This window comes from Xenopus tropicalis, chromosome 2, assembly GCF_000004195.4.
Source record: "Xenopus tropicalis strain Nigerian chromosome 2, UCB_Xtro_10.0, whole genome shotgun sequence".
Taxonomy (NCBI): domain Eukaryota; kingdom Metazoa; phylum Chordata; class Amphibia; order Anura; family Pipidae; genus Xenopus; species Xenopus tropicalis.
In genome coordinates, this window is record NC_030678.2 from 132,630,908 (window position 1) to 132,648,018 (window position 17,111).

At 41.0% G+C, this 17,111-nt stretch overlaps 2 protein-coding genes across 4 annotated transcripts in view; one reads left to right on the top strand and one right to left on the bottom strand.

Moving 5' to 3' along the window:
• vwa8 (von Willebrand factor A domain containing 8) overlaps positions 1-155 on the bottom strand; it is a 196,901-nt gene extending 196,746 nt beyond the window's left edge. The window contains exon 1 of one of the 2 annotated variants that reach the window (XM_031897124.1): positions 83-155. The gene's annotated coding sequence lies outside the window, so the exon portion shown is untranslated. Of the gene's footprint in view, positions 1-59 lie in introns of both variants that reach the window. The other variant, XM_031897122.1, reaches the window with a different exon arrangement.
• A 142-nt stretch (positions 156-297) lies between these two features.
• dgkh (diacylglycerol kinase, eta) overlaps positions 298-17,111 on the top strand; it is a 144,155-nt gene continuing 127,341 nt past the window's right edge. The window contains exon 1 of one of the 2 annotated variants that reach the window (XM_004911834.4): positions 298-531. In XM_004911834.4, coding sequence (XP_004911891.1) covers positions 475-531 — 57 coding nt within the window. In that variant the 5' untranslated portion in view covers positions 298-474. The remainder of the gene's footprint in view (positions 532-17,111) is intronic. The other variant, XM_012957746.3, reaches the window with a different exon arrangement.

A 17,111-nucleotide genomic window follows, 5' to 3' on the forward strand; every position in this document is an offset into this window, starting at 1 on the left:
CTGGAGGCTGCACGCTACACTTTCTGACACACCGGCTAAAAATATCTAACGATTCTCACACAATAGAATATTTCCTTTGTACTTGAATATATGTAGCCCCCAAGCTGCCCCTCTGACCCCGAGAAGCCTGGGTACACGGTGCCCTGAAGAGAAGCTGCGTTGTGCTGCGGGGGTGCCAGGACAGTGGCTTCTTCCCAGTCAGTAGGAGGGAGGGAGCCGATGGGAAGCGCCCAGACAGAGCAGGAATTGGTAGAAGAAGAGGAGGCGGGAAGACAGTGGAGGAGGAGGGGACACGTGTAATGAAGCAGGAGAGACGAGCAGAGTTACTTTCACAATGACAGAGGTGCTGAGGAGCCGGTGCTGAGCGAAGAGACACGGTAGTGTACGGGGGCCATCTCCTCGCTAACCAGGCGCTGCGTTCTGGGAAGAATTTGCAGGACTTACAAGAAATTGCCGGTGTGATAGGTGCAGGGAATGATGGAGACTGCCTGCCCCTCGTACAGCCGCCGGAGCCCAGTTTGGGAAGAGATGGTAAGTGCATGGGGCTCGGTGACTGGCGCTGCGCTACGGGGTATAGCTCTGTGCTCATAGCGCGGCCATTCTCTGCTTGGCAACAGCAGCTCCTGCTGTCTCTCTTAGGGGTCCCTACATATGACCAAACTGGGAGATAATCAGCTGAAACTTCCTCTTGCGAATCGCTGTCCAGCTTGTCCCCGGCATTCACAGACACTGTCACTTGTCTTCTGTTTGTATCTCCATAGGGCGTTCAGGGAGCCTCCCCCCTCAATCTTACCTGTCCTCTGACTATACAGTATGCCCAGAGTATTCAGGAAGAAGCCTCCTTATTGCGTTCTCATTGTACCCATATGTAGGGCATTCAGTCTTGCCCTGACTGACTATATGTGTGCAGAGAATGCCACAAGAACCACCTTACTGCCTTCTGATTGCACTTTTATGTAGGGCATTCAGACAGTCTTAACTGCTCACTGACTATATCAAATTTGTGTAGAGAATTCCACAAGAACCATGTTACTGCCTTCTGATTGCACTAAGATGTAGACAGTCTTACCTGCGATATGACTATATGCAGTATGTGTGCAGAGAATTCAGCAAAAAAAACATCCTTAATGCGTTCACATGGTACCCATATGTAAGGCATTCAGTCTTACCCTGCGCTCTGACTGTATACAATATGTGTGCAGAATATTTTGCAAGAGACATCCATACTGCCTTTTGACCCATATGTAGGACATTAAGTAACAACAGTTTTACATGCCCTCAGACTGTATTCATGTATAGTGTGAACAGAAAAAAACCTGTCACACCTGTTATCTCTTTCCTTTTATTGAGCATTCAGGAAGAGGAGTATTACCAGCCCTCTGTATTCTTGAATATAGAGAGAGAACAATCTGGCCAGAGTTCCAGCTGTATCCCTATGCTTATAATTTAGAATAAAATACTGAACATTCAAAGAGAATAGTAATCTTTTCCTTAAGTATAATTTTATCAACCATTCAGAGACAGACAGCAGTCTTACCTGACCTCTAGATCACTGAATCAGACATTCACAGAGAATAGAACAGAATTATCTTGTATCTTTTATATGTTATATGTTTCTTTTACAATATTGTGCGCCCTATTATTGTTGTCACTTACATTTGTCCTTTAGATAACATTGCCACTTGTTCTGTATACATTAAGCATACAGAGATTGGCTATATCTCTATTATTCAGCACTTGGAAAGAAGTGTCAGTTAGTGCTCCTTCAATGTATCTATTATGTAAAGCATCACCAACATTGTGAGTGTATCCCATTTATTCAGCAAGAGCAAAATCCCATACCCTCTAACTGTATTTATTATTTATGCTGAGGTAAAGTAATTAGAAGATTGTTACCTGACATGTTTCCTTTACATCCAGCATGCGCTCTCATATTATTTTCTATACTATTTTAAAATGAAAAATTGGGAGTAGCATAAACATTTATTGCATAATTAGTTTGACACCCATTCATTATTTTAACAATGTCTATGGATCACCTGCCTGCTGCTTGCTGTTGAAATGAAGAGAATCCTTTATCACTAGTCCTTTGGATGTATTACTAACTTTAGCAAGTAAGGTCATGCCACACATGCAATTTGCATGGCGAAGCAGCTTTCTACAAGAGCTGGGACTTGTGAGAGTGGCTGCCAAGAAGGTTTTCCTTTCACCTGGGTTACCTTCAGGTAACAAAAAGCAGGTACAAAATAAGTGGAGTAAATAAGCCAGACATAGCAATTCCATGTTTGTAACATATTTACTCTGTTCCATTTTTCTATTTAGGCACAACCCCTAGTGAAAAGAATACTCCTGCAGCCATAAACAGCTTGGAAACTGATGTGGCAAGAAAGGCAAATGACCCTGAACATAGCAGCACTCTATTTGTGTTACCTGATTCTTAATTTTCTTAAATTTAGTATAGAGAATATTATCACTGCTTGTATTCAGCACAACAAGAACATTATTGCCTGTACTGGTATGGCAAAAAGACAACCCTTTGATCAGGGAACTGTATCACCTGATTATATTCCTTATACTGTATTACTTATATATAGATTTAGAGAGAATCAGATAATTTTGGCACCTGCCCTCTGAATGCATTGTTTATATTCTTGTTCAGAGAAAATGGTCACCTTCTCTGTCACAGTGTCCTTTATACAGATTTAGCATGTATTATTAAGAAACCTGCTTCCTAGAATGCTCCAGTCCTTTTTAAATAGGCACATTTATTTGGCTGATTTTTTTTTATTCTGTAGTAGTAATACAGTAGCTTATTGACTGTAGCTAAACGGGTATAAATCCACTAAGGCAAAACATTATTTGCGAGTTTTAATGTTTAATTTTTTTATTTATTTTTTGCTTTAGTGCCTGTTACCATATTTTATGGAAAGCTACCATTCCAAAGCAAATACACCGTAACCTGCTCTATAACTGTGCATATGTCACAGTTCCTCAGATCAAGTGATTGGTTTCCAGTGAACCCATTATGTGCTTGCTTATTTTCTTTTCTAGACGGCTGGCCTGCTCAGACTATTTGAATACTATGTTCCTTTCCACAGATAAACCTATAATAGCATGCATTATTGGTTATGGTTGGCTTGCAGTCTGTAGTCAATATATCAGTGCAGCTGTGAGGCAGTGTGCAAAGAGCCACTTTGATTATTTTGTGTATGTCAAGGGACCAGCCACGGCAGAAGTAATCCCTGAAACTGACATTCCAGCTGGAAGCTATAAATATACAGTTTGGTGACCCCATTTGCTGTCAGTGGCAAAACCTTTCTGGGATCAAGAGTTGTCTGTTTTACTACTGCAATGGGTAAATTAAAGGGTTAAAACACAATGCATCTTTTTTCCATTACAAAATAAAGATAAGTTTCAGGATGAAACATCCATCATGCAGTAACACTGCTTGAACCCAAAGGGATTAAGCAAAATAATACTTTAATAATCATTTCCAAGAATTCCAAATGGCCAGAAAATTAGATTTTTGAAACCATGTAAAAATGCAGTCACGTGTTGTCATAAATTCTACCTAAATAATATAAAGATTAAAAAAAAATAGTGTGTATTTTTTATGCAGCCTAACGAAAGGAAATGTATTTTAAATATGCATTAATTTATTTGTACAAATATCTGCTATTGAAAGCAGAATCATTCCTGTTCCTTTCTTTTCCTCTTCTGCTTGCTCAAGACGCAATGACTGTTAGAGTGCTGTGACTGCTACAACTACATATTGTCAGTTGTACATGTAGTTGGTACAACACTGCAGACAATAGGGATGAAAAAAAGACAGATACTGATTTCAGTAGAAATTAGATTTTAAAATCACTAAAGAAAAAATTGTTTTTTTGAAACATTTCTATCTTTTCTGTTAATAAGTATAATGTTGCTTATTGAGAATGGTAAGACGACTTGGGGCAAATGGGGAATATTAGCAATTGCCCAGAAAATAGAGAGCAACCAACAACAACAGTTATCAAACATTTGTCTCTAAATGGCAAATCTGGACTAATTCAACCTAAATATAAATCTAAAAATGATAAACAACTGATACTGTCAGTTGTTTATTTAAGCATTTATGAGTTACCCAGTGCATTATTTTATGACACAATTCTCTTGTATCTCCAGGGCAATTTTTTACATTGTTGAGATTTGTTATTGAATCGCATAGATGTCCTTTTTCTTTTATTATGGTTTTTTCATTATTTTTGTTTGGGTGGAGTTCCCCTTTTAAATACAAAACATTCAGAGTTTGGCTACGTTTTTGCTTTCAAACCCATCTAAGGCAGTGCTGTCCAACTGGCGGCCCGCGACCCCCCTCTGTGTGGCCCCCCACCTGTCTGGCTGCTTTGATGGCTTACCTTTGTGTAAGATTTAAATGGTATCAGTACTGAGATTAACTGCCCCCCTGCATGGTTCTCACCTCAGATTCAGGCTGTAATCCCCCTGTATTGTTTAAAAATGTAATCCCCTGTGTTGTTCACACCTTTTAATACCTGCATTGTTCAACCCCTGCAGTGTTCACACCTCAGGCTGTAATCACCCCCATTGTTCCCCTGTTCACACCTCAGACATAGGTACTGTAGGTACCCATGTAGGTACTGCCTGGAATATGCTGCCTGTGTGGCACACACAGGGAGCATAGGGTAGGCAGAGCATGGCACACACAGGCAGCTAAGGGCAGGCAGAGTATGGCACACACAGGCAGCATAGGGCAGGGAGGGTATGGCACACACAGGAAGGGTAGGGCAGGTAGAGTATGGCACACACAGGCAGCTAAGGGCAGGTAGAGTATGGCACACACAGGCAGCAACCTGTCAGAGGTTTGTTGTGGGAGTTAGCAGTTGGAAATAGCCATTAAATGGTCCCTAAGGTGTACTTAGGTGTACTGGGGGTTGCTGTGCTATCCACAGGAGAGGAGGAGGCATATGGATTTAAGGGTATATCTTAATATGACATAACATAATTCTTTCACATATGAATGATGGTTGATATCCCCACAGTAAGGACCAAGCATTTGGGATTTTGCTTTGCTACCACCATTGTGATAAAATAGGTGTGGTTTGAAGTGGGTGTGGTTTCAAAAAGGGGAGTGGTCAAAACTAGTTTCCATTAGTGGCCCTCCACCATGTATGCTAGAGAAATTCCGGCCCTCGGCACCGCAGAAGTTGGACAGCACTGATCTAAGGTATATACATCTTCAGTTACTTTATTATCAATGTAGGTTTACATTGGGATTTTATTGCTTTTGCTTCCATCTCTTGTACAGCAGTGAATGCTGGTACAGGTATAGGCATCCCAGAAACACATTTTGCAGAAAGCTTGGAATTATGGGAAGATCACTTCCTGCTGTTTATGTGAATGATTCTAATTTTTAAAAATTATTGTGAGTAGATCTAATCTGTTTCACAAAACAAATGGGCCTGCCATCTTTGGGGGAATGTTTTGGTTAAAAGTTATAGCAGATTAAAGTCTGATGGACAATTGCCCCATTTGCCCATTTATCAAAATACCCTGTGTCTGATTCTCTATTTAAGTCTAAGAGCCTTCTGACCAAGAAGTATTCAATGCAAGAAAATGTACTTACTCCAGCTTACTGGATCCTGCATGAATATATATATCATACTTGTGTTTCGTTAAAGATATAGGTTTTATGGCATTTTTTGCATTATGTATGCAATATCAGTAATTCAGACATCTCTCATATTAACTTGAATGGATATATGCGCACACTGCTGTTGAGTACTTGCATCCATAGACTTGCATTGAAAGTCTAACTACGCAACTGGGCGAGTTGCTACTTGCACACAGGAAAGCTCAGACAGTCACACAATCTGTGATTTCACTGTGGAAGCAAGGGCTCTGTGCCTCTGCAAGTACTTGTGTTTGATTTTTTATGCAAATTGCTGGAAGCTAGAATACAGTGTGCCTTAATTTAGTTTTTATTTTACACTGGGCCTATTTATAATGAGTGTTTAATTGGTGCATGCATAAAGGTCCTCAGGATTCACTGCCTGCCTGCAACCAACCATTCTTGCCCAGGCCTAGTTACATTTGTTTCAGTTGATTAAGAAGCAATCATAAAGGTGAGTATTCAATAAAATCCCCCCCCGTTAAGAGGGGTTATTGCTATATTTATACATCTGTACGGTGCTATGAACTAATATGACCCTGATTTTTGGACTTCTGAGAGGGCTTGTTGAGAAGAAGTCAGCCAGAGACTGTTGATAAGATCTGCCAACTGTTTCCTTTGTAAAACATTTTACAGAGAAACTGATCAGACATATATGATATTTTGTGCAATTGGCCTCATCCCATCACTTTTCTGTTATTCTGTAAGCAAAGCAAAAATTCCTTGCATGCTCAGCAGTCTGAGTGACATGTACAAACAGAATTGTACAAAGGTGTTGGCTTCCCAAACAAATCTAACCATGTAAAGCAAACAAAGCCTATTGAGGTAGAACTGTTGAGCATCACAAAGATTCATTATTGTTTGTCTTGTAGTTTTATTTCAGCTGAAAACAGATTATGTTCTAGCTCTTACTGTACTGATAGAATGAGAAGCATGGTGGTGATCACCTTTAGTAGCCAACTATAAGATAGGGTAATAAAAAGTGCAAAGTTTGCCCAAGGTCTAGTAACCTAATGCAGAAACCGGGTGTGGGTAAGGACCTGGGTGGTGGGAAAGCAAATTCAGTGAAAAAAACACAGTTTGTACCTTATTAATTTAGAATAATTTATGTTTTCCAAAATATTTATAACTCTGGTATATTGAAACATCATATTTATCTTTATAGTTCTTGCTCCTTAAGGACAGGATGCATATAATATCATTCACATGCTAATTTGCAATTAAGGTACATACTACCGAGAAATAGATGAGTGCAGCCACACATAATGCATCTAAATTAAATGCTAATAAGCCATTAGCCATTGTGCAAGCACTTGTCAGGAATTGTGGCTCTTTCAAGTGAGTGGGGGTAGGGGTGAATGGATTTTGGTGTTTTAGAGCCTCCGTCGTTACCTCTGTGTTATTTTGCCTAATTGGGTAGCCAAGAAAATTAGAGTATTCAGGAAACTCCATCTCCTGTGAATTCAGATCTGGGCACAGTGAATACAATTAGAGCTGTGTCAATTCAAATTTGTTCAGAAGGTGTCTTGGAAATGGATTTCTAAAAAGCTGCAATGAGGAAGTATATTCCCTGTTGCTCATCTATTTAATTGCTTATTTTTAATTCCTGATAATCAACAATAGGCTATGTATGACTGCAAAACACTTCCTTGTTTCATGTATTTGGCCCTCTATTTGCCAGAGCCAAAGTGGCATTGTGCCATGTAGTCAAAAGCTTGGTTCTTTCCCCTGAAACATAAAAAGCATATATCTGGATGACAAATATTCTTCTCAAAAACTAAGCATGCCTGGCTTCTAATTTTATAGCAATAGTTTTGTTGTACAAATGTTAAACTGCCGAAACATTGGCCATGGTGTTAAAGCTACACAAATATCCATATATCATTTGTTCTTGCAACAAAAACAAATTCTGATCTTTTATGTTAAGGACTGCCCACATTGACAGCTTGTGCCAGTATATTCACCAAATACTAAGTCTACTAGGCATATTAGGGAAAGAAAAGCAAAAGGATAATTGAACTGGATTCTCTTGATAACATGAATGTAACAAAAAGATCCAGCTAGCTAAGCACCAGGTCTTGTGGCTGATGCACCCTTGTACAGTGTTGGACTGGGAACCCAGGGGCCCACCAGAAAGCCTTAGACCCTAGGCCCACTTTCCAAACTCTTTTTCCTCGTTTCCTCACCCAACGTCTTTATTCTCCTAGTCTCTCTTATTTACATGCTAGCTTCTATTTCTCCTCTTTCTTCCCATTCACAAATAGGGAACGACCATGAAACAGGCCAAATGGTCTGGAGCAGGGGGGCCCACTTACACCTGGGCCCACCGGTAGTTTTCCTGGTGGGCCAGTTAAACACTGCCCTTGTACTATTACTATTCAAGCTCTCTAAAACAAGGACTAACTGTACTTCTACCTGTTTCCGTTAATACCTTGCAAAAACATATCACGGGAGCACTTACCGGTCAGCTCTGTTCATGCTCAAACGTGTTGCTGACACCCAGACAGCAAGGATCCATCGAAAAGCAAAATACACGGAGCAACTCCAAACATCGCTGCATAAAATCACCGTTTATTGTAATCACTTAAAATACATATGAGTGTCCCAAAAAATGGGGATTATACGCTTGACGCGTTTCGTGGCGTCACGCCACTTTCTCAAAAGCAGCTTTTATGCAGCGATGTTTGGAGTTGCTCCGTGTATTTTGCTTTCCGTTAATACCTGGCCATTACCGAGACATGATATGATATGCATTCTTATTTATTGCAGTATAAATGCATTTAAAGAAGTTTTTGAAACCTTTTTTTAAACCCATAAGTTCAACATAATGTCTTGCTAAGAGGATTTTATTAGATTATAATGTAACTGAACAATAATAATGTGCAAATAATATATCTCCTTTACTGGCAACTATTCCTTACATCTTAGAAAGATCAATGCTTTTCGAACTGGCAGATTATTTGTTTTGTTTTATTATTTGTAAATGAATTAGCAAATAAAAATATCTAAAGTTTTACTGTATAAAATGCAGTGTCTTCCCCAGCACCTAGATGTTTGCTGGGTGTACTTCTAGGCATTCTTATAGGCTGCCTGTCTCTGCTCCCTCCACAAAACTTGCCTCCGATCTCACTCGCCATAATAAAACACTTTTTACAGAAGCCAGTAGGACTGTGGGCTTCTTCAAACACTGAAATTTTTTTATTTTGGTGGGCGAGGTGGGGGCAGGCTAGGAGGAACATACTTTTTTTCTACCCGGCAGAATTTTCACTGAAATATGAAATTTAAAAGTTTTCCTGATGAAAGAAAATGTTATTATAAGCAACTTTCTATCTGTGTGTATATTTTTGGGAAGGGAAGTTTAAAAACGAAAAAAATATGGCAAATGAAAGTTGGCATACCCAGCCAATACTTACTATCATTGCACCTATGATTTGCTAGTGGACTGAATGGTTGGCCACTGTGGCATGTGACCTGCATGTGTAGCGCAGTGAATTTTTTTTTACCATTCCCACTTTTGTGACCATAGCCCATAAATACCACTCCCATTTTACAAAATTTGTCAGGTTATGTAAAGTTTGAACACATTTCTGAGGGTTTTGTTTTATGTGTTATTACAATTTTGCTAATGAAGGTGAAATTGCCCTTTAAGATGCAATTCTCAGTTTCACCCCCAGAGACCTGTTTAGCTTATTAGTTACAATTGTATCTAAGTGCAGGTGAGTATTCTGGGCTCTCTGCCAAAAGCCTACTTATCTAATTAAGTTTGAGAAATATTGTATCTTTTTTGCCGTTCAGTGCAGGAGATCAAATGGAAATGAGGTACTTTTCAATAAGAATCTGAGACTGTGGGCTGAGCTGTTATAATTGGGAATGTCCCATGCAAACAGGGTTGGACTGGTGCAGGGCCCCCTGGGGCTACTGCCTCAGGGGCCCTTGCACCCCCCAATGGGCACATTCACACCCTCCCACAGGGGCCCCCACCACTGTCCGACCCCCTCCCCCAGTGTGCGTAAATCACCTTTAGCGCCTCATATGGAATTAACATCCTGCATGGTTGGTTAGTAATTAATTTACAAGCATGCATTTACAATAATTGTTAACTAGCCAGAATGTTGATTCAATATGTAGCCTGTAATAAAGGGGTGAAGTGACAACCCTAGTTGGGGGAGGGATACCAGTGGCTCGCGGGAGCACGGGGATTGGGTCTGGGCCATCAGGGCCCACTGGGTTTTTCCCAATGCCCCAGTGGCCCAGTCCGACCCTGCATGCAAAACCAGGACAGTTGGGAGGTATGTATCCACCCTTGATCTATTTGTAAGAGAACAAAGGATTTATTTGTCTTATTTATTTTCTTAAGAACTGCAAAAACAGAACCCCTACTGGATACGCTTGACTTCAAAAATCATTGGCCTAAAAAATATGGGTATAGGATCCATTACCCAGAAGCCCTTTATCCAGAAAGTCCCAAATTATGGGAAGGCTATCTTCCATAGAATCTTTTAAAAATAATTTCTCTTTTCTCTGTAATAATAAAACAATTCCTTGTACATGGTAACTTTTATGCATCAACCCACATTGATCTATTTTCCATATTGGCACAAAAACAATTCTATTGGGTTATTTAATGTTTAAATTATTTTTTAGTAGACTTAAGTTATAACGATCCAAATTATGGAAAGACACCTTATCCAGAAAAACAAAGTCCCAAGCATTCTGGACAACAGGTCCCATACCTGTACTCTGCTCCATTGTATTGATCAATAAAACCAATCAATTTTTTGATTATGGTTTGGCCACTGATCACTAGAGAAAGCTATTTTATTTTACCTATTCACAGAAATCAGGCATATACATCTTAGATGCAAAAGTGTCCCTGTCTAGAAAGCTGCCCTCCAGATGCAGTCTAGCACAGAATACTTCCCAGTTCACCAACACTGAGCTTTCAGGCGCATGCGCAGTTGTGCATGGGGATTTGGTCCAACTGTGCATGCGTCAGAAAGCTCTGTTAATCTGTTTACCAAAGATGCAGAAGATGGAACCTATAAGATCTGCTGCACTACTCTGCATTTATAGGTCAGCTTTCCAAACAGGGACGCTTTTGCATCTAATAGACTCTGCGGGGAGGGAGCAGGGCTTTTGTCTTTGGGGGGTTTACTTCTCTTTTGATACATTTGGCACATTATTAGTGCCCTGGTCATATTTCGGGTTTTTTTCTTTCATATGGCCTAGCTTTCAAGTAAGCAAGAGATATGTTTTAAGTGAAAGAGTCAGGACTTGTTAATGCACTCATCCTTATGGTGATGTGAGCAAACAGATGCAGGGTGTACAGTTTTATGGCCACATGCTATATAATACCTCAGGAGCTAGAAATAGTTATGTAAGACAACAGTGCTTATATTACTGATAAGAGGAAATGGGCTTTGGTTAAAAGTAATGATGGTAAGAGTGGAGTTACAGTGTCCTTGAATTTAAACAAATGGATGGAAAATGTGACAGCAGTAACAAGTGATGCTATATGGAATTAAAGGTGATATGCACCTTTAATTCTAGCATGTTATAGAATATCTTATTCTTATTTTATCACTTGCTTTCCTATTCTATATTGGTCTTTTGTCACATACAATACACTACCTCTTTAATTGCCTTCATGAAAACAAGTGTGGTGAAATCACTCATTCAGTGTTCATGAGAAAGGAGCCACACTAATTTGTTCTTTTGGCTCTGCCTTAAGTACACAATCGCTGTTGTTGATGATATAACAATATAACAAAGGTAAACAATACCTGCTTTGGATTCCCGATTGACTTCATAAATACAGTGTTGTGCAATCAGTTAATTTTCTTTTGCAGCCCCGGAAACCTCTTGAAAACAAAAGGGGTGCCATTAATTATTTTTAACGTGATCTAAACACAAAATGTGAAGCAACAAGGAAAGTATACTTGTGGGAAGTGGATGTTAAAAAATAACATTGTGCTGTTAAATATATGTATACAGGATTACACACTTCTGTTCTGAGATTGAATGGAAGTCTTTTTATGTAATGCCAAAAAACCCCATCCTAAGATTCTCTAATTTGCCGCAGAGGGCTATCCATTCTCCTTAATCCTCTTTGCTACCTCCATCCTTCCTTGTTTCTCGATTTTACTTATCTCATTTCTTTCACTGATAGGGTTCTCTGTACCCTAACCATAAAAACACATAATAGTTGTATCTCTAACCCTAGAACTGGTCAGATAAATTTTTAAGGGAGCAATGGAGGAGGTCTGAAAACAAAAATGAACTGATGTAGAATGTGAAGAAAGAATGGATGAAGAATTAAGGTGACCATACACATAGCAATTCCATTGGTCACACGAAAGATCGTTCCCACATTCCACTGATGTTCAGGGATGAACTGTCAGATATGGAGGTAGAAACAATAGAAATTCCACCTGGCGATTCAGCCCAGAAAGTAGATATTGCTCGGGCGACTTCAGTGGCACCAATCAGAATCTTTTAATCTGGCCGATCGACAAGTCGACCGATATTCGCAGCCTTCAGCAATATCGGGCGCCTCTTCGAGCCACCACACACGCACCGAATATTGTAAGAAATGAGGTTTCTATGGGTAGAAACTGGTGCAGTTTAGCATCAGTGTTAGTAAATCAGCCCAACTGTGTTGTGACAGGATGCAGAGACTTTGGCTTAAGGGAATGAATCCAAAATATGGGCTTTAATGAACTGCTAGGCACTCCTGTTGACTCCCAGACTCTAAATTTAGCAAGATAACTAGACTTTTCTCATTTTGTTCTGACTTTACTTCTCCTACTCCCCTCCATTTGTCTCCCCACTTAATGTTTGCATTAGATTCCCAGCCATTTGTCATGTGCTTTTGTGTGCTTATGTATAACATGTGCTACACACAAAACTTTAAATGAATCAAAGTAAATAAACCTGCTAACTTTAGATATAGTCAAATACCCACCTATGGTTTAGTGTTATTAAGAATGGGTAAATGTCAGTTGATGAATACAATGAATGCATATTTTTTAGGATATAATCCTTATATAAATTAATTTTTTTAAAATGTGGAAATAATATACAGGATTTTTCCAGTGGATGGCAACATAGAGCTTATTGTAGTCTGTAACTTGCTTTCTTAGCAGTGAAACAAATGACACTAAGATAGCCATTAGGAATCATTCCTATAATAACATGACCCCATGTGAGCCTAATAATTTGGTTAGCAAATAACCGTGGAAAGTGATTGTACTCAGATCATCTGCTCACTTGTACAAGCCAATCAGGAACTATTAGTGGGGAAGCTTTTTCACCTCCTGTTTCTTAAAGGGGACCTGTCACCCTAAGAAATAATTCCAAATCATTTTCTATTGTGTAAGTCAGTTAAAATAAACTTTACCTACACTAAGTTAATGATTTCAATTTTGTTTCCTTCAGTCTCTTAATTTACAATCACAGCAAGCAGGCAGGTACTGTTTTGTAGACCCTGATATCCAGGAAAGTTTTGTACAACCCCAGAATCTTTTGTATACCACATATAGGTGACATCCAGGAAGTGATAAATTGAAAGTGAAATTAATTGTAATTAAAAATCTGATCTGTCAGTCATGTATTGCCTGTCCTGCCTGTATCCCTCAGGCATAGAAGTGGGGCAGGCAATATATGATTGACAGTTCAGATTTTAAAATACATTTATTACAGGTATTGATGATTTAATTAAAAAAATGGGTTTAATTATACAGCTTTTTATGTGTTGGTGATAGGTCCCCTTTATCCAACCCCACTTCCCCTAGCACAAAATTATTCAACCCCATTTGTACAGAATAGACAATACAAATATGGATTTGCAAACTAAAGGTCTCCATACACAGGCCGATTGTAGCTGCCGATATCGGCCCCTTAGACCGTTTTGGCAGCTAATCAGCACGTGTATGGGCACTACCGACGGGCCTGCCCAACCGATATCTGGCCTGAAATCGGGCATATATCGATTGGGCAGGTTAAAAAATCTAGTCGGATCGGGATGTGGTCCCCGGACCGACTTTGCCTATACCCATTGTTCTAATTAGCCTGGATTCTCCCAATATCGCCCAATTGTAGGTGGGGGATATCGGGAGAAGATCCGCTCGCCAAGCAAGCGGATCTGAAGATGTATGGGCACCTTAAGTTTGAGTTCACCACCCCATATGCAGGGATTTGCAGTGCAACACTAGTGGTGTGCCAGGTAGTTAAAATAGTAATCTACAAACAAATAGTGATCGAATCGTACTTTGCGGCACCAGATGTGACTGAGGTGTGAGCAACTTGGAGAGTAGTAGTCAGCACCAAGCCTTGTGATTAGTTAGAAGTAGTGCAGGTTCCCCAATGGCCACTTTCCATCGGCACATCCAGGTACAGAAGAACAGGAACAGCACCTCTTGTCTTTGTAGATTAAAATGCCTTTATTGCAACATTTTTTTGGGGGCAAACAACAATAGCAGCAGCAGGTGTGAGGTGTGAGCAACAGCACAATATAGAGCCAGCAATACATTTGAGGGCTAGCGGGACACCAGGGGAGAATAGTGTTTTACTGTTGACCTGTTTTACTTTCCCTTAGTGAGGCAGGGATAGAGGTGAGGCTGAGCCCACCTGACTCTACCCTGCCCTAGATTATTTCAGTCGAAAACCTCTTGCCGAAAATACTGCTATACACTCCTATCTGTGCCTGCACGCTAATGAATGAAATATGCTCGGGTGCAGACACATGTAGCCGATATCCGCCGAAGATACTAAGTCTTGTGTTTTTTTTGGCGGCTATCGGCTACATGTGCCTGCACCCGAGCGTATTTCATTCATTCGGGGGCAGGAACAGGTAGGAGGCATATGGCGCTATTTTCGGCAAGCAATTTTCCAGTTGCCGAAAATATACGCCAAATGCCACGTCTGGCATTAGCCTATTGCCACACGAAGCACATGGCGCATATTTTCTTCAAGCCAAAAAACGCTTGCCGAAAATACGCTTCATATGCTTAAAACTCCCCCTACCTGTGCCTGCACCAAAATGAATTGAATATGTAGCTTATATCCGCTTAAAGGAGAAGGAAAAAGAGTTAATCTCAAGCTGCAGGCATACCTTCAGTTGTCTCAATAGTTCCCTTAAGTCTCCCCATATTTCACCTGTTCAGAAGATCAGAAGCCAAACAGGAAGAAAAAACAACAAAACAAAAGTTCCCATAATGCCTCGCTCCTGCACAGACACCCAGACCAAGTGAACATGCTCAGTTAGTAAGACTATGGGGCTGATTTACTAAGACACGAATTCGAATCCGAATTGGAAAAATTTCAATTGGAAAAATTTCGATTGGAAAACGAACATTTTGCGTCTTTTTCGTATTTTTTGCGATTTTTTTCGGCGCCTTTACGACTTTTCGGAAATTGTCGCGACTTTTTAGTTACCAATACGAGTTTCACGAAAAACGCGAGTTTTTCGTAGCCATTACGATTCGCTCGTATCTTGTCGCGACTTTTTCATATTGAGCGCTCGTAAGCGGCGGGCGAAACTTTCAGACTTAGCATGATTTTGGAAGCCTCCCATAGGACTCAATGGCACTCTGCAGCTCCAACCTGGCCCAAGGAAAGTCTCCCATAGGGCTCAATGGCACTCTGCAGCTCCAACCCGGCCCAAGGAAAGTCTCCCATAGGGCTCAATGGCACTCTGCAGCTCCAACCCGGCCCAAGGAAAGTCTCCCATAGGGCTCAATGGCACCCTGCAGCTCCAACCTGGCCCAAGAAAAGTCACCATACTGAAGCTTGAATGAATCCGAACGCCACGAAAAAATCGCAACATTTTGCTCAACTTTCGGAATGGCTACGAAAAAGGCGCGACTTTTCGCGCAAGTTTTAACGCTACGAAAAAATCGCCAGATTTTGCGAAACATTCGGATGGCAACGAAAAAGTCACGATAATTCGCCAAATACCGATCATTACGAAAAAAACGCAATCGGACGCATTCGGCCGGTTCGTGAGTAAGTAAATGGGCCCCTATGAGTCAGCTTCCTGCTGATTGGCTTAGATCCACATTCCTAAAGGGGGGGAGTGAGTTCATAGCATTCTTGAGGGAGGGGGGAGCAGGAGAGTGGAGACAGCAGAAAGCTGCGTGTCTCTGACACAGGAATTACCAACACAAGAAATCTTTTCACAGAGAAGTCAGTGCAGCATTTCTGTGAGTGCACATGGCTGTATTTACAGAGACCTTTCTGATAAAGCTTACTTAGTTTTTACCTTTCTTTCTCCTTTAAAAACACAAGACTGCATTTTCTCGTGTTTTTATGTGGATATTGGCTACATGTGCCTGCACCAGAGTGTATTCCATTCATTCGGGTGCAGGCACAGGTAGGGGGAGTTTTAAGTGTATGGAACGTTTTTTCAGCAAGCATTTTTCGGGTTGCCAAAAATATGCGCCATATGCTTTGTGTGGCATTAGCCTTAGTCTCTGCAATAATAGATCCACACATGATCAATGTCTCGGAGCAGGGTTTGTAACCTTATGGGGTTTCTGTTTTCTGGTCTATTGGACTGAATAGCTATTTTTAATGTAGACCAGTGCTGTCCAACTGGCGGCCCGCGACCCCCCCCTCTGTGTGGCCCCCCACCTGTCTGGCTGCTTTGATGGCTTACTCTTGTGTAAGATTTAAATGGTATCAGTACTGAGATTAACTGGCCCCCTGCATGGTTCTCACCTCAGATTCAGGCAGTAATCCCCCTGTATTGTTTAAACATGTAATCCCCTGTGTTGTTCACACCTTTTAATCCCTCCATTGTTCAACCCCTGCAGTGTTCTCACCTCAGGCTCAGGCTGTAATCACCCACATTTTCCCCTGTTCACACCTCAGACATTGTAGGTACTGCCTGGACTATGCTGCCTGTGTGTATAGCACACACAGGGAGCATATGGTAGGCAGATTATGGCACATAGGCAGCATAGGGCAGGGAGGGTATGGCACACACAGGCAGAGTAGGGCAGGCAGAGTATGGCACACACAGGCAGAGTAGGGCAGGCAGAGTATGGCACACACAGGCAGCATAGGTCAGGCAGAGTATGGCACACACAGACAGGGTAGGGCAGGCAGAGTATGGCACACATAGGCAGCATAGGACAGGCAGAGTGCTGCCTGTGTGTGCCATACTCTTCCTACCTATGCTGCCTGTGTGTTACATACTCTGCCTGCCCTATGCTGCCTGTGTGTGCCATACTCTGCCTGACCTATGCTGCCTGTGTGTGCCATACTCTGCCTGCCCTATGTTGCCTGTGGGAGGTGAAACTGGCAGGGGTTTGTTTGGAAATAGCCATTAAATGGTCCCTAAGGTGTGTAATTATATGCTGGGGGTTGCTGTGCTATCCACTGGGGAGGAGGAGGAGGCATATGGATTTAAGGATCTATCTTAATATGACATAATATA